Source organism: Natrix helvetica, assembly GCF_964273705.1.
Source record: "Natrix helvetica genome assembly, chromosome: 1".
NCBI lineage: Eukaryota > Metazoa > Chordata > Lepidosauria > Squamata > Natricidae > Natrix > Natrix helvetica.
This window is the reverse complement of record NC_138548.1, coordinates 29,405,465-29,423,887: the sequence shown is the minus strand read 5'-3', so window position 1 is coordinate 29,423,887 and position 18,423 is coordinate 29,405,465. Positions and strand designations below refer to the sequence as shown.

Here is an 18,423-nt window from a genome sequence, read left to right as displayed (position 1 = left end):
CCAGTCGTGAAATTTCCTCCCTCCTAAATATTACACAGTCAACTGTCAGCTGTGTTATAAAAACATGGAAGTGTTTGGGAACGACAGCAACTCAGCCACGAAGTGGTAGGCCACGTAAACCCGTCCAACATCAGTGTGTGATCTCACAAATGCGCTCCTGGAAGAATGGTCAAAAATTCCCATAAACACACTCCTAAACCTTGTGGACAGCATTCCCAGAAGAGTTGAAGCTGTTATAGCTGCAAAGGGTGGACCGACGTCATATTGGACCCTATGGATTAGGAATGGGATGTCACTTACAGTAAGTTCATATGCAAGTAAAGGCAGGTGAGCAAATACTTTTGGCAATATAGTGTATATAGGAGCTTAATATTTATGGGGAAACTACATTAATTAATGACAATATTATAATTTAATAGTGATTGTAGAAGTTTTACTGTTCTGTTCTGTTTTTGTTTCTATTAACATAAGGCTTGGACGGAGAAAGCGAAAGGTAGAGAAACCAGTGATCCATCTGAAGGGAAAAAGCGAAAGCGCCCAGAGGACGCTAACAATAAAGAGCAAGAAGGCCAAGAGCAAAACTCAGAAGAGGATGTGGGCTCTGCTAAAAAATCTAAAGGATTTGACCAGTCTACCTTTGCAAAACTGTCAGCGTTTGCATATAAGCGGAGTTAAACAAATACTTTACTTGCTGACATTAGCCTGTAATATTAAAACTTTTCCAACATATGGATGAAGACTGTTCCCCTAAGGAAATGTGCTTCTGTTTTGAACATTCAAGAAAAGGACATTTGTGGAAACATGGCTGTGAAGATATGCAGAATACATGGATTTAGGAATGGAGGCTCAGCAATACTCGAGCAAGTTGAAACATTCTGTTCCTGTGCAAGCACATCCCTGATGGCTGTATGGCTGAAGTTGTAGCTTATCTACATTGTGTAGGATAGTTAGTAACCTAATTTGCCTTTATAGGTCTCAAGGTGTTACCGTTGTGATTGTAGAATGGGTTCCAACTGATGTATGTTTGTGATCTAAAGCCAGGTATTCTCTAAATTGCTCCTTCAGACACCACACGTGGGTAGTGCTTTATTGGATACTAAAGCAAGAGAAGGCAGAATGGACTACGGAGAGAAGGAGACCTGTGACTCAGGAGTTGAAATGCATCCTAACTTCCAATTCCAATTTCTTTTCTCCATGCCCAGCATACAACAAGGATTGATATTTTTTCTGCCTCGTTGTCAGCTGAACTTAATAATGGAGCCAGCTCATTATTTCCTTGCCATTCAAGTTAAAACCACCAGTGGTTTGTGTCATTCAACTTCCATTCTTGAAAAATCCATAAAGAATGGATTTTAGTTACCTTGGTTCAGACTCCCGCCAGACTGATATCTGCCTTATTCATATTTCACTCCCAATCAACATTGTTTTCTAGAAGCTAAATCAAAGCCCAGTTTGGGGGAGGATCCTAATCCCTGGGCATTAAAAGGTATCCTTTAATTCTGTGTAGTAAACTGAAAAATCCCAGGCTCAGACTATTATGCCATTGTTCTCCACATCTTATAATGTTTTATTTTTATGTTACTGGTGATTTTAAATAAAGCAAGAACCTTTTTTTGTTGAAAATCACTTTTCAATAAGTGCAGTGGCTGCAATGGACTTAAAATATCACTTTCCATTTAGTTGTTAGGTAGGTGAGCGCAGTCATTAAGAAAAACATCCCATGACGACAAGTTATGACTTTATTTCTATATTCTTCATTAACTCTGCTTGTCACAAGCCAGTTGGGAAGAACAAAAATGGCAGTCACGTGTCTGTGGGACACTGCCGGTTGTAAATGTGTGCAAATTGTGAAGTGTCCAAATGGCAACCATGCAACAGGGACCCTGACTCATAAATGTGAGGGATTGGGTGCAATTTTTTTTATACTGTTCCAACTTCAAATGGTCATTAAGCCAGTTGGTGAACAAGGACTACTTGCATTGCGACTGCTCCAGAGAACTAAGGTGCTAGCTTATGTAATTTATTTCTTTTTCCTACATTGCTAGAAGTAATTGTACCATTGTCATTTTTGAGGTCAGGAACAAGATAGTCATTTTTTCCCAGAATAATTGTCACTGAAAAAGTGCTCAAGTGGTATCCCTTCTCTCACTAAGAAAACAGTTGCAAAAACTTTGAAATCTCAAAATTCCTCTAAAACCTTTTAAACCAGTCATATAATTGTCTTTACTTCTAGCCACCTGAGAACGCTGAGAATGCCAGGTGGTCCCTCCACCTGACCCAAAGAATAGTATAAAAACAGTTCAGTGACTGGGCTGAGGCAAGATTCCAGTACTTACTCACTACTTAAACACATAACAACCCTCATCCTTGGCAAGTTTTAAAAAAGGAAATATGAATAGGTATAGAAACTGACGAAGGGTTAACATGGGATTTAATGACAAGATTGTGAATCTCAGAGTTGCTTAAGGTTTGGGCCATCTAAACCTTATATAAATAAGATTGTGAAATCTACAAGTTCAAGCAACAGAAGACAGAATGAGGCAAAAACGTTTATCAATGTGGAAATAATCGGTCAACAAGCCTGTAGAGCATCCATTTTTATAATTTCAGCTATGCTAGAACTGACTGGAAAAAACATCAGATGGGCTGCACAGAGTGGAAAACATGGGAATTTAGCAGTGCGTGTGCTCGAAAGAGTGAAAATGCCACCTGTGAATGTGCAATGCTCTCAAATCAATAGTTTCATATGAATCACAATTATGGCACAAGGTTTTTGCTTATTTCTTTGTTTTATTTATTGGTTATATGGTTGTAAACTTCCCAGGGCTTCTTAAGATTAGGCGGACATATACATCTTTTAAATAAAGCTAATTGGGAAGGCTTGAATTTAACCAAATAGAAATACAGAGCAAATAGCCTGCAGTAAAAGAGTTCAGCAACGTATGTATGAAAAAAGCATTTTTGGATTTTTCAAGCAGGAACTGGAAAGATTCCCTTAAGTATTGGACAGCCACAGCCAAGTCAAGGTGGAGTACATGTATTAATCCGTGCTTCAACTCAACAGAAGGCAGTTTTCAACTGACACATGAACCGCAACCAATATAGCTTTATGAGTTCCTTTTAAGAAGTAGTTTGGGAATATTCTGTTTATTCTTTGCATCATCAAAACGGGAGATGCATATTAGGGCAAATGAATAATGAGTAGCATATATGTAAAAGATTTATTTATTATTATATTATCCTGCCTTTTGTTACTTTATAAGTAACTCAAGGTCATGAATATACATATTCTCCTTTCCCCCCACAAAAAACAACTCTTTGAAGTGGCTTAGGCTGAGAGAGTGACTGGCCCAAAGTCACCCAGCCAGCTAGCTTTTATGCCTGAGGGAGGACTAGAACTCACATTTTTCTGGTGGTTGGCCCAGTGTCACCCAGCCAGTTTTCGTGCCTAAGGAAAAACTAGAATTGACAGTCTTCTGGTTTCTAGGCCAACATCTAAACCACTATATCACACTGGTGTATGGTATTACCTTTAGCATGTGGGAATATGGATTTCTGTCTGAGCCTTAATTGGTAATTCTGCCAATCTAGATAGGCTTTAAAGGTAGGATGGAAATTAACATCCTTTTTCTTCCTGACTTAACACCTTAGTCTCATATTTTTTAATGCTGAAAGGCTCCAATCTTATGGAACATCACTTTCACCTAATCGATAATATCTAACAGCAATTTCAGCTGGACTGAAGTAATCTAGGCATTTGTTATAAACTGTATTGAAGTATAAATCACTTCATCAATACCAAAATAATATGTCCAAATATAAACAAATAGGGAAATGCATGAACACAGCTGCATTGATCCATAAATTGCAAAGCAGGCCTTTCTTTTTATATATATATTTCTTTCCTTTTTTTTTCTTTATTCAGAGGAATTTTCAGAAGACGGTTGTTTGAAAAAAAGCAGGACTCCTTTGACAGTTTAGTGAAACTGAACAGATTCTGTTGCCAGATGCCAGAAATGTTAAGTTCCAATTTCCCCTGCACTGTAAATGACTCGCTTAAGGCCACTATTGTGCCTGCTGCAAGTTCTCGGTATAAAATATCTCACGTCGATAATGTAAAAGTTACAGGGATGATTGCAGCTGAATACTTTGTTATACAAATATAAACATTTTATAGCCAACTGAAATATTCAGTTGGGAGTGGAATTCTGGTCTTAATTTTGGGAGTGAAATTCTGATCTTAATTAAAACTATATAAATATTTTGCATCTGTTAGTATACAATCATTATTTTTCCAGATGAATCCAAAGAAAAGGGAGTTCCATGGGATAGAAGACACCCTTCCTAGGCCCTGTAAGATGTCAACATTTAAGGGGAGGGATTTAAGAATATATGTTTAATTTGGATTTGGTTATTGATGTTCTATTTTTATAACTGACTATATTTAACCAATAGATATTAGTAATTCAACAGCCCTCTGAATAGCATTTGATCATCAGGAATTTTCCTTCCTTGAAGCAATAAGATACACTGGATCTAGAAACAAAAGTCTTTAACAATAGATAATGACCTTTGCCTTGGATAAACATTATAGGAGAAATTTGGCCATGGAGAAAGGTATTATTGACCAATGCTGGCTGAGAATGCTAGAAGCAGTTGTAGCCCTCCCCATTCCAGGGGGGGGGGGGGAGAGGGAAAGTTCAAAATAAAGCAAAGCTCAATGTTTGGAGAAGTTCAATATTTGGGGACTGGAGCCTTCTGTTTATTGATTAAACAAGGTTCAGCAATATTTGACCTTAAAGCAGCCCAAGGTCAAAAATCTTATTACATCACAACATGCCAAGTTTCCCATAAATCAATAAAGAAATGTATAATGCAGTCAAACTCACAATTTGAAATAACAGTTAAAAGGAAAAGTGTGGTGTAGTGTAGTACACTGGGTTGATATGGTGGTTAAGATGCTGGCCTAGAAACCAGGAGATTATGATTTCCAGAGGCATGAAAGTCTGCTGGGAGATTTGGGGCCAGCCCAATCCACCTCATAGGGTTGTTATTGTGAGGAAAATACGTGAACAAAGAAGTGTTAAGTATATTTGCTGCCTTGACTGACTTACAAAACAATAAATGTAGGATAAAAAACTAAGAAACAAATGAATTAAATACATATCTAGGATTGATATCAAAATTCTTACCGAACCCATACCTCAGTAAATGACCTGGGAATAATAAATGCTGCAGATTTACTGAATTAGTCATAAAGGTACTGATATTTCGGTGGGAAATTTACTAAGGCCCCCTACCAAATTTGTTTCTAAATTTTAGCTAGCATACTTACTAGCTGTGACTACAGAAAATGCAATTAGGAAAACGGGAAAACAGCTGAGAGAAGTCAGTTTTGATTTGGGGAAGATGGAAAGAAAAAGGGCAAAAGTAATCAAACACCTTTTAACTTTGAAGAACAGGCTGGGTTTTGCTATTGTATGTTATCACTAACAAGAATCATGGGCGAGGACAATTTTAATTATTTCTACAACAGTTCCTGCTGTAGAACATTCTTTCTCTGCATTGTGAGAGGAGGACGGAGAGAGAACATGCTTAATTTTAAAAATGAGATTATTTAGAATCCTATACGTATACTTCTCAGAGGAAATCTAGCTGCAGTTCTTATTGACTTTCCCATTATTGGGCAAGTGCTGGCAAGGTTAGAAGCAAAGGACTAGAGAACAGACTAGTCCCTTACAATAACAATGCCCAGGTCACAACCCCTTCTCCCACTGACAAATGAACCTGTCAATCTCTCATGACAGGAAGGCAGATGAAAGTAATGCAGACTTTTAACTTGGGGACTGCTCTATGCAGGCCTTAAATTCCAGAATTCAAAGTGGCTGCTTTTCTTCATGATTAAGGACTTCCCTAGTATCTGCATTAGAAGTTGCTTATCAGAGATGTGCCTTTGAATCTCTGGCTAAAAGCTTCGTAGTTCACATATTCATGTGGGACATCCTGACACCCCTGAGTTAGTAGAAAATTCTACTGGCATGAAAATTGTTGTCCACATTGACATTTCCTAATCTGCTTCTATTGCCTCCTCTTCAGGGGTGGGATCCTACTGGTTTAACAACTGGTTCTCTGAGCGCGTGCAGTATAGAGAAGACCTACCTTCTGGATTGCTGCTTGGGAAGGAAAACTGCTGAGGCGCAGCAATCCACTCTGCCGCGTGACTCAGCTGAGAAGATAAGGTAAAACACAGAGGCGGGCTGGCTGGCCCACTTACTCGTGGGAGCGAACTGGTTTGCTCCCAGCTGACGTTTGGAGCTACTGGTTCACCAGAACCGGTCTGAACCAGTAGAATCCCACCCCTGCGTCCAATTTGTAGTCATTTTCAGTCACTTGACTTCTCCAGCTGACGAGGTTTACCAGTCTTGAAGCTATTTTAGTATAGTGTGAGATTAAGGAGAAGGAGCAGTACTTTAATAGCAATGCAGCTGAAGGGGATTTCAGCCTGACTCATCATTCATGGATTGGAGAATGAGACAGGCAATATTATGATTGATTGGTTAGGTTGAGGTGTCCCGGAGTCACGTGATCACCTTTTGCTACCTTCTGACCAGCAAAGTCAATGGGGAAGTCAGATTCACTTAACAACCATGTAACTAGCTTAACAACTGCAGTGATTCACTTAACAACTGTGGCAAGAAAGGTAAGCAAAGGGGGCAAAACTCAATTAACAATTGTCTTGCTGAATAATGGAAATTTTGGGCCTAATTGTTAAGTCGAGGAGTACTATCTCTGCTATCCTTCCCCTTACATCTAGAACAGCGGTTCTCAACCTGTTGGTCGAACGGCCCTTTCACAGGGGCCGCCTAAGACCATTGGAAAACACATACTTTCGATGGTCTTAAGAACCGAGACACCAATTTTATGGTTGTGGGTCACCACAACATGAGGAACAGTATTAAAGGGTCGCAGCATTGGGAAGGTTGAGAACCACTGATCTAGAACATGTCATGTATGTTTTTTTTTAAGTCCACTTTGCTATTTTTCCCCCCTAGGAAAAAATATGATAGCAGCAGAACTGAGTTTTAAATGGAGAGTTTGGAGGTTGGTGATGGAGGGCAGTCAGCAGGTAAATATATAGTTTCTCTCTGGCTTAGAGCATTGGTAGTAGGACATCAAATCGCTTGTTACTGTGATCATTGTTATCATTATTACTGTTGCTTCTTCCCTGCAAAAATAATTTAGCCAGCCAATGGTATTCTGACTGTTAACTTGACTATGCACAGTCTGATTCTTAGCTCTATGTACAATTTGATTCCTAGCTCTTATTATTTTACTCTTTTTCTCTCTCTTAGCTGTTATTCCTTTGCAGCACCATTGACTTCAGCTGCAGAATGATTACAAACTTCCCTGAATCTCAAGCTGGCCAGTTGCTGCTATTTTCTTTTTTTTTCTTTTTAAATTCTATTAGTGACTCATTTCCTCACCAGCCTTGGGCACTCATATGCATTTGTGACATTTCATTGATTCTGCCTTTTTGACAGCCTACAATTTCAGCTCTTCCATGTGGCAGCCCATAATGCTGGCCATGATTGATGGGCAGGAGCTAAAGAGAGAAGGATCCTCTACTGTTGTTTTTTTTAAAGGTGTCATTATTTCTTTTAAGTTTGTATGATGCTTCTGTGAAAAACAATCCAGTCATGCATCAAAGTTGTGGGGTTCTGATATACATAACACTGAAAAAATATTTCAAAATTAAGTAGTGAGAAAGTATTTAGTGGCATTTGTAGGGGAAATTTTAAAAAAAAGGCAAGATAGGGATTGTGGCAGTGTGATTCAGTCTTTTTGTATATGCACGTTCAAAAGTGGTGGGGCATTGATCGTCCAGCCATAATCACCAACTCAACTTTTTTAAACCTTCCCACCCACCATCCCTCCTCCCTAATGCCACAGAAAGTGTTCTACATTGGATTAAACCAGGGGTGTCCAAACTTGGGAACTTTAAGACTTGTGGACTTCAACTCCCAGAAATTCTGGGAGTTGAAGTCCACAAGTCTTTAAGTTCCCAAGTTTGGACACCCCTAGATTAAACTATTATCCACAGATGATCCAATGACTCCTATTTGCTATAATGGCCAATTAGACATTTATGGCAAGCCCACAAATAGGATATGAGTCCAATTGTGCGGTTGTTCTTGTTCCTTTGATCATAGAAGTTAGTATCATTTTGAATATTTCCCATTCATTGTCTTATGCTCTCTATGATTTTTTGCTCTTTTTAAAGCTATCTGAATTGGTGATTATCGTTTCTGAGGAATGTGATGATTATAATTCTAATGTGATCAGATACAATGTATCAGGTACCAAGTAATGCATCCATCACAAATTGAACTCCAAGGCATTCTGTTCTCTCAAAGTAGACATTTATTTAGATACACCATATTGGCACTAACTGGTGAAAAGCCAGTACTGAAGAATGGACAAAGAGGAGAACTAGAGGTGACATGATTTGTGACATATTTGAGAAGCTGTCACAAAGAGGGAGACAAAGCATCTGAGGTCAAGACAAGAAGTAACAGATTGAAATTTATCAAAGAGAAATACAACCAAGAATTAAAAAGAAATTTCCTCGTCAGTGAGAACAATTAATCAGTGGAATGGCTTGCCTTCAGAAGTTGTGGCTGTTTAAACACTGGAGGATTTTAAGAAGAAATTGGACAGTCATTTGTCTGGAATAATATAGGATCTCCAGCAGGAGGCTGGAGTAGATATCCAAGGTCACTTCCAACTCTGTTATTCTGTATGCAAAAAAGTGAAGTCATCTCAGAAGCAGAAGAAATAAAGGTCTGTAAATTCCATCAAAATTGAAATGACCAATGGAGAAATAAGTTGAGTTCCAAGAATGTCAACAGGTTGTAAACATTATTAGATTTCATTCAGCTGAAACTAACATCCGTCTAAGGCAAGTTGATTGATGATGATGATAATTTGCAATGGTATTTTTCCAATGGTCCTCACAGGACATAGGATATGTACGTTAGTGTTCCCAAGCATCAGCAATTTAAAGATGTGTGGATTTAAATTCTCAGGATTCCTCAACCAGCATCTTAAAGTTGAAATATTGATGTAAGAGATTAGGATTTGCTTGGCTTATAATTTACTATATTAATGAACTTTAGTGTGAGTCATCACATTTCCATTCAAGTGGAATTCACATTCCATTCCATTCCAAAGTTTTTAGCGAAGGTATATATACAGATCGTCTTTGACATGACCATATTTGAGCCCACAATTTTGGTCGTAAGTCATGACAGTCGTAAAGCAGGTTATCAGGTGACCACGCTGATTTTATGACCTTTTTTGCAGCAATCGTTAAGCAAATAAAATTAGAAGTAAATGCCAGTTTTCTGCAAAATTTTCACAAATTGCAGTCACTGTAAAGGCAAATTGAACCCTGAGGACCCAAAATGCAGTTCATGTGATGATGGAGGGGAGAAAGGACATTGGGACATTGAATCAGGTTGTAAGTCCATTTTGGGGAGTATGTTGTAATTTCAAATGGTTGCTAAGCATCCAGTCATAAGTCAAGGGCTACCTGCATTCTCACAGAATGAAATTTGGGTGCGCCAAAGAGTATGTGATAAAAACAGAATAGTAATTGACATACTATCCTCAGCTGAGAGAACTTTTTTTCCCCAAAAAATAAATGCGTAAGTATTTATCTAGAACCATTTTACAAATAAAAGAATTTTTAAAAGTATGTTCATTATTCTAATATAGGTAAATCAGTATATCTCAGGTACACATTACACATGCATTTCTTTCTATCTGTAATTAGACTGGACACCTCAACTGAAAGTGTAATTGCAACTTCTTACAAAAAAATTGCAATTAAGTGGCAATTGCCAGGTTAAGGTTTGGCTAAGGCACTTTAAAAAAAAACAAATGTTGAGTCCCTCCCATTCAATTTTGACTCCTGACAACTGCCTAGACAAATCCTGGCAGTTTTCATGTTAAGATTTTGGAAGCTCTCTCTCTCTCTCTCTCTCTCTCCCCCCCTCTCCCCCCTCTTTCTCTGTCCTCTCTCTCTCACTCCTCTCTCTCTCTCTCTCTCTCCCCCCCATCTCCTCTCTCTCTCTCTCTTTGTCAACTGGGAGAACAACTGAAGGTTCTATGAAGTTATTTTCTGTTGTAACTTATTTAAAAATTATATATACAGAGGGATGCTCATTCAATCTGCAGTTGGCTCCACACTTGAGTAGAGAGAAGCTAAGATGTTAAGAACAGGATTAATGGTCAGAAGGTCCTAAAAATGAGTAAATAGAATAATACCAGTATATGTACTGTTTTGCAATCTACATTATAGGTATACAATGGGTGACATCTGAATTTACAGCCACATAGGAAAGAAATGATAGATAGGATGAAGGAATCCTCAAGTGTCCTGTGGCAGCAATCAAAAGAGTAAAGACAAAATTATGCCAGTGTATGAGTGGCATAACTAATGCTTCCATTTACCCACCCTACTAAACCACAAACACAATTACAGATTAACAGAGTTGAAAGGGACCTGGTAGGTCATCTAGTCCAACCGGCCCAAGCAGGAGACCTTACACCATTTCTGACAAATGGCAGTTCAATCTCTTCTTGAAAAGCTTTCAGTGACTAAGCTCCCACAATTTCCGAAGGCAGCTTCTGTTCCATTGATTGTTGTCACTGTCAGAAAAATTCTCCTTATTTCCAGGTTGAATCTCTCCTTGTTCAGATTCCATCCATTGTTCCTTGTCTGGCCTACGGGTGCTTTGGAAAATAGCTTAAGCCCCTTCCTCTCTGTGGCAGCCCCTCAACTATTGGAACACTGCTACCATGTCTCCCCTGGTCCTTCTCTTCACAAAATAGTTGGGGCCAGTGTTGTCACATCACAACACGGTCCCAAGGCTTGAGTAATTATTTAAGGACTTTCCCAGAAGGGAAAGTGCTCGACGGTCACGCTTTCCTATAACCCGGCCAATTTAAAGCAGCTCTGGCAACCGTCTGCCATCAACACCCCCACCCCCCTTCGGCCGGCGGCAGCGGCGGCTGGGAGAACTGGGCGTCTCCTTCTCCCGGCCATCGGCGAGTTCTCGCCACAGAGAGAAGCGCTCCTCGTCCAGTTTTCCGCCGCCTGCGGCTTCCGGCGCTCGAGCCTCTGAGAGGCTGCCGGGCTGGGTGACGCACGGGCAGAGGTGCCCAATGGAAGAGGCGCGCCGTGGCCGGGATCGAAACCAGGCGATGTATAAAGTGAGGCGCGCCGCCTGCAAAGAAGGAGCCAGAGCGCATCGCGAGGGTCTCGGTGCGGCGCCGGCGGTCTTTCCCTCCTCATTTCCCTGCTTGTCAGAGGGGGCAGGAAGCCTTTTGGCCGCGGACAGCGCGGCAGACACGGAGGTCGGTGCATTTAGACACGTGTTTTTTTTTAAACTTGTCTTATCAGTTCCCACGTCGTCCAGGGGACCCGCGCGAGTGAGGCCGCCAGACGTTTCCTTTGGCTCCAGGCTGGGCGCACGTGGGAAACGCCCCTTCCCACACCAACCTCTCTCACCCTTCCCTATTGCTCGAATAGTTTCTTGGGAGTGGGTGACCGAGCCCCACTTTCAACTCCTGACCGCATTTGGCCTCTGCTCCCTTTCCAGCGTAGCCCGGGAATCTGTCCGGCAGCACCGGCTCTCCAGGGCTGGGCGCACGCCTTGACCAGATGGAGAAAAGGAAGCCGCCGGCCGCGCTGGATCAGCCCCTGCGAACCGCCAGCTGCAATGGGTACGCGCTGGCCGAGAAGGAGCCGGCCCTTCAGCGGAGTCGCTCGGGAGAAGCGCCGTCCCGTAGCTGGAAGAGCGCGCCTGGCGGGCATCCCTTAGAGAGCTGGAAGGAAGAGCGGACCCGCAGCGAAGAGGACAACGAAATGAACTTGCCCGGCCTGGCCGCCGCTTACACCACCATCCTGCGGGCCTTGGGCGAGGACCCGCAGCGCCAGGGGCTGCTCAAGACGCCCTGGAGGGCGGCCACGGCCATGCAGTACTTCACCAAAGGCTATCAGGAGACCATTACAGGTGGGTTACCCATGACCCGTGGTTTTATAAGGCATTGAAATAGGGAATCTTCACAGCAGTCCTGTGGGGTAGGCCAGTTATTGCAGATACTCAGGATGAGCTGGTGTTTACAGTGGGGTTCGAATCAATGATCACAGTTTCTGGAGCCCTGCTTACATTTAAGGTATACAGAGTGTTAAGAAGTTTAACAACTTTGCTTGCAAGGCAGCTAGCTAATGCCTACACTTTGCCTATGGGAGATAATGGTTGTGAGAGAAGTCAGAAATTTTGGGGAGGACAAAGGCTTGTTGGAGGCTGGTGCCCCCAGCTTCCTTCCAAGTGAAATCACGTGACGTAAAAGACGTAAAAGTATTCCTGTCCATCTAGATGTTAACTTTTTTGTAGTCTTTTTCAAAGCTGAAAGAGGTGGGGCCATGCCAGCAGAAGGCTTTCGCCCAGTTGCTTCATAAACGATACTCGAAGGTGGTGGATTAAGAGCTGGCAGACAAGCTAAGAGTTCTCATCTTCTGAGAAGCCAGCTGAGTGATTTCGGGCTGGTTATTTGCTCTGAGCCCTAGACTGGAAAATTAAGAAATATCGGGACTTTTGCATGGCAAATCCCTTTAAAAATCTTGCCAAGAAAACTGCGTGGACCTGCCCATGTAGTCACTAGATGTTAATATTAACTCTTTACCAACAACAAGGGTGGAGTACCAGCAGGATCCTTTCTCTCAGTTGCATCATAAATAGTACGTGTGTCTCTGCTTTTCATAATCCTGACCAATAGAGCAGTACTGAAGGGCTGGGCTGCACCTTTGCCTTAGCCCAAAGTGTGATTTGCTTTTTTATGGCTTAGTACTGAATGATCTGAGTCCCTGTGATATGCAAAGCATTATTCAGTGGTTAGCATGTTGCATAGGGGGAAGGAATATTATATATGTTTGCCACCTTGAGTTACTTATGAAGTAATAAAGGTAGGATAACAATCTAATAAATAAAGGTAAACGGTAAAGGTTTCCCTTGCACATATGTGCTGGTTGTTTCTGACTCTAGGGGGCAGTGCTCATCTCTGTTTCAAAGCCGAAGAGCCACCGCTGTCCAAAGATGTCTCCGTGGTCATGTGGCCGGCATGACTAAATGCCGAAAGCGCATGGAACACTGTTACCTTCCCACCAAAGGTGGTTCCTATTTTTCCACTTTCATTTTTTACATGCTTTCGAACTGCTAGGTTGGCAGAAGCTGTAGTAACGGGAGCTCCATCCGTTACGCGGCACTAGGGATTCGAACCGCCGAACTGCACACCTTTCTGATTGACAAGTTCAGTGTCTTAGCCACTGAGCCACCGCATTCCTATAAATAAACGATGCTTTGCCTAATAAACATTAAACATGATTAAACAAAAACATAGCTTACTGCCTAGTACGAACATAGCCAAAGCATTCATAATACTGGATACTTCACAAAAATAGCATTAATGCTTTCAAATATAGTGAGATGATAGAAGTCATAATCCAGTACAACAGAAGGAATATCAGCTGTAGAAAAGCATTCATTAGCATCTCCAATTACCAGTACTCTAATTATTTCCCTTTCTCTCACATCACTTAGATTTAAATTTAGCTCTAGATTTAGATCCTGTCTTTTCTGTAGGGATGGACAATGTCTGATGTATTCCTATATTTCCTGCACAACAGAAGCCTGATGAAGGTAGGTTGGGCCAATTCTTACTCAACTCAGCCAGCCAGTGAGTTTCCATGAGTGAGGGTCAACCTGAATCTGCATCCCTTTGGTCTTAGGCTAATAGTTTAATCACTCCACCAAACTGCCTTCTTGAGAATGAAACAAAAGTCCTCCTACCTTAGCAAATAAGACTTTACATATTTAATGAACAGACACTAGGTCTCAAACTCTTTTCTATGTGACCAAAGACAAGAAATTTATGTTCTGAGCTAAAATTTCAATCCGTCTAATAGTTAACAGTATATCCAGGCCTAGGAAAAGGAATCTACCTGTCATCTATTCTAGTTTTTCTCAGCTTTGGCAACTTTATGATGTGTAGACTTCAACTCCCAGAAGTCCCCAGCCAGTATGCTGGGGAATTCTGGGAGTTGAAGTCCACACATATTAAAGTTGCCAAGGTTCAGAAACCTTGAACCAGAAACATTGAATTATTCTATTAGGTTGACAAGATTAGGCTCCCTCTCCCTTAACCAAGAGTTTTGAGGCAGAAACGCTAAAGGAAATGTCTCAACCTGCAGTATTTCACCACTGATTAATTGCAGGGCATAGTGATATGAACGGCTGGAAAATCACAGAGTCAAAGACTTTTCGTTGGCTTTGTTATCTCTGTCTCAGTCATGTTCACAATCCTTGTGGGAGAGTAGGGACATACCATTAACTCTACATAAAAGATTGCAATTGATGTATCCATTTCAAGATTGATTGTCCTAGATCAAACAGGGACTTTATGCCACTGATTATTATTGGTGTATGGTGTTTTTCCATGGAAAAGCATGTCTGAGTATTTTTAACTCCCATGTAATTAGCATCTCAATAGAACAAGAATGGGGTGGCCAGTTTCTGTCCAGCAGTTCCTGTGATCAGAAGCTGTTGCAGACATAAAATGAGCAAGACGTTTATGCAAAGTTGTGCAGCTTTACTAGGTTGAAATCATTTAGATAAAGCTTCCCCCATTGCATCTTTATGTAGCAGACTTCTAGCATTTGCCTTGTAGGAACAATGTGAAGATAGCTTTCCCCATTCTGCAGTCCAGGGTGACTGGACTACAGCCCCCATCACATTCAGCCATTGAGATTTGGTTCACAGGAATTGTGGGAGTTGCAGTTCAACAGGCCTGGAAGGATGGTTTCCATTCCATTTTCTTTAAAGTTCATATGCAGTGGCTGCTACAATAGCGTGTCTTATGTAGCACTGCATTTCCCCCCCAGCATTTAGGATGACTTACGTTTTTATTCAAGCACTATAGCAGGGGTACCTAACGTAAGGCGGGCGAATCCGGTGCTTAAATCTGGCCTGCAGGGCCGTCCTGGAAACAGCGAAGGACCGGCCTGCGGTGTCTCAGCCCAGCCCAGGCTGACCAGGTGCTTGGGTTACAACCAAGTGGCAGCTGTTTTTGTTGGAAGAGTGCTGCAGGAGGCCGTCGAAACCGAAAATAGAGCTCATGAGGGGCAAGTTCCAATTTCCTCCCAAGCTCCATTTTCGTTGGGAGAGTACTACCAAAACAAACTTGCTTGCCCTCTACTTTCTAGGGCAGTGGAGTGCCTGCACTGCCTTCCAGGGATCACCGTGTGGCCTGAGAGGGATGGGGAAGCTCCTCTGGAGGACAAGAGTTTGGTGCTTTCCCTGCTCTCGCCTTCCTCCGCTGGAGACAATGGATCCCCCCCCCAGCCCCGCCTGGGCCACTGCAGGCACCCCCAACATGAATGATGCGAATTTGGCCATGACCACCTGGCTCTCCAAGGTCAACCCTGATGTGGCCCTCAATGAAATCGAGTTTGACACCCCGGCACTATAGCAATAATATGAAGATAAATATAGGAATCTATTGGAGTGGCCGACCATCATAAATTTAATAAAATAAATAAATAAATTGGCGATCCTGAGGCAGAATGAAGGGACTATGGGTATCACTTCCTTAGAGCCAATATTCCCATGTGATACCTTCATGTGTGTTTAATAAACTGTCATCCCAGCCAGAATAAGGAAAATAGGAATTACAATCTGGTGGATACCAACTTGGGAAAGATTTGCTAAAGTCAGGAAAATTTTAAGAAACCAGATGAAGAATGATCTTTAAATTCCATGATTTTGGGTTCAAGGTAAAGCCATTTTTTGAGTGACAGTCCATATACGATAAATCCAGAGTTCTTTATACATCATTAAATCCCACGTTTTTGATAATATATGTTAACATGACATTAACATCTTTCATCCTTATTTCTTTTTCCAATTTCATATTAACTTTTTCCATGTATTACTCCAAAACAGGACAACTATTTCCAAAATAGGTATCAATATCTCCTCCACCATTTACATTTCCAACATACTGAAGTTGTCAGCCAGTCTTTAAAAATCCTTTGAGGTGTTCAACAGAATTTTAAAAACCCAATATTTTGTTGTGTTAAATGCATTTTAAGACCAGAGACACATTTCTAACATTTTAAAAACCTTTCTGCATTGTTTTGCTAAAATAGGATGTTCCAGCTCTTTGCATACTTCTAATTCATTGCATAAAAAATATATGATCAAAATATACTTGAACTGTATACATACATTATTCAGTTATTTTAGGAAGAATGTGTGACATACTTGCATTTTATATATGTATGTTATGTGTATGTATTTCTCTCGTCCCCTCCAAAATGATAGAACTAGGAAACAAAAATTATTTGAACTGAATGAATGCAATAATAATTGTTTCATAATAATTACTTGTATAATAAAGTATCTCATTTATAGAAGTAATTCAGCTCCTCTCTATTAATACACCAAGCATTTTTTTTAAACACACACACACATTTTCCATTGAGGAAAAATCCTAGGATATGGAGAAAGAGTAGATGTCCTCTGGTAGAGATGATAAAGTATTTAATGAACCTGGATGGAGATGAGGTTTAGGGAAAAGGCAGCTGGACAGAGCTTGCTGGCTGAGTTCACGTAACACACTACACAAGTTAATATTGGGCACCGCCAACATACTGAACAATAAGTTCACATTAGCTGAGTGTGAATCTAGCAGCTAAACAGCTTCAGGCAAGTCTCCTTCCTGACATGCTATTTCACCTCTCAGTCTGTCTCAATTGTATTAACTTACCTTGTAGTGTTATTGCAATATTATAACTGGCCAACAAGGGAAATACTTTGAACGCGGAAAAGCACTATACAACGGTTAAGCTTTATTAACTCCAAATCTTTTCTGAACATATAAAATGTCATCAACCTCAGTACAAAGCTTTGTGTTATCCTTTCACTTAACTCCATCAGTTGTGACAACAACCTTCTTCCCTGGGTCCCATGTCTATTTGTGAAGAGACGATTATTAAATCCAAAGTGGGCCTTGTAGCAGTCCAAGAGTGTAAAGGGATCGTATTTGTTCTTGAAACTCAAGAGGAGAGCAGGAGAGATGCATTTGCGAGGATTGTCCATCTTCAGATTGCAAATTCAGAGAAGTGGAGACTGGGACTTACCAGTTTACCATGCTCTAGTCTAGAAGGAACCTTTTCTTTAAGTTTTTTTTTAAAGTTCATGTTGAGAGTTGGCTTATTATATTAAATTTGCATCTTATCCAGCAATTTTCTCCCATGAGCATCCAACTAATCTCTTAAAATGGGGACTTTTCAAAGCTCTGCCTACCTCCTCCATTGAGCTGTTGTCTCTTCAGAAAAGTTACTAGTGACCTATTAAGCTGAGCAACTCTGCCTGGCCTTCCACTCATTCTTTGATATGTCATTGATCTTGGCCCTCTGTATCTCCTACCTTCAGAACTTTCTAAATCTAAAGCAGGGGTGTCAAACTCAAGGCCCATGCGCCGCATCCGGCCCGCATGGTACTTAGATCTGGCCCGTGGGGCCACCCTGGAAACAGTGATGGACCTGCCCGCGGTTCCTCTACCAGTGAAAATGGAGCACGTGAGGGCCATGTACATCCCTCCCCCCCGAGCTCCGTTTTTGCTAGTAGAGGGTTGCAGGAGGCTGTTGCAACCAAAAACGGAACTTGGGAGTCTGGTTCCGCTGGCAGAGCGCTCAGGCCACCACAGGCGCCCCCAACATGAGTGACTTCGAGCTGGCCATGCCCACCCTGCCACACACACCCTGTCTCCTCCCCCCAAGGTCAAACACAACCCTGATGCGGCCCTTAATGAAATTGAGTTTGACACCTCTCATCTAAAGAATCTACGGGCTACAGTCATTGTATGAGGGGCAGGCTGTTTTCAGTACAGTACATTGGTTTATAAACTTTGCAAGGCTGCCATTGTCTCTCGTTTAATGGCTGTTCTTGTGTTAAATGTTTTGCATAGTTTTAAAACTGCTTGGTCTGAATCCATTTTAAAAGTGGCAAAATTAAGCTAAGGTTCCACCCCTCCCCTGCTTTCAGTCTGAATTTTCCTTGGTAACATAGTATGCGTTAAATTATCATCCTTTTTTTTCATTGCTGTTGGTGACGAAATTACTAGATATTTTCCAAACAATTGATTCCACTTGGACGAGAAGAGACAATACGCGTTTGCAGACCTTGTTAGTGTTGGAAAATTACTGTGGGTAATTTCCTATTTAGTTTCCACCCAGCACATTCCCATTCATACCATGCATCCGGATTAGAGCAAAGAAGCAGAGCCATTCCATGC

At 41.3% G+C, this 18,423-nt stretch overlaps 2 protein-coding genes across 5 annotated transcripts in view; both read left to right on the top strand.

Annotated features, from left to right (window-relative positions):
* The window catches only part of WDHD1 (WD repeat and HMG-box DNA binding protein 1), a 38,852-nt gene extending 37,239 nt beyond the window's left edge, over positions 1-1,613 (top strand). For both annotated transcript variants that reach the window (XM_081946108.1, XM_081946109.1), the window contains exon 26: positions 472-1,613. In XM_081946108.1, coding sequence (XP_081802234.1) covers positions 472-675 — 204 coding nt within the window. In that variant the 3' untranslated portion in view covers positions 676-1,613. The remainder of the gene's footprint in view (positions 1-471) is intronic.
* Positions 1,614-11,293: 9,680 nt separating this feature from the next.
* The window catches only part of GCH1 (GTP cyclohydrolase 1), a 38,800-nt gene continuing 31,670 nt past the window's right edge, over positions 11,294-18,423 (top strand). The window contains exons 1-2 of one of the 3 annotated variants that reach the window (XM_081933913.1): positions 11,303-11,421; positions 11,667-12,080. In XM_081933913.1, the coding sequence (XP_081790039.1) occupies positions 11,729-12,080 (352 nt within the window). In that variant the 5' untranslated portion in view covers positions 11,303-11,421; positions 11,667-11,728. Of the gene's footprint in view, positions 12,081-18,423 lie in introns of all 3 variants that reach the window. The other 2 variants (XM_081933914.1, XM_081933912.1) reach the window with 2 other exon arrangements.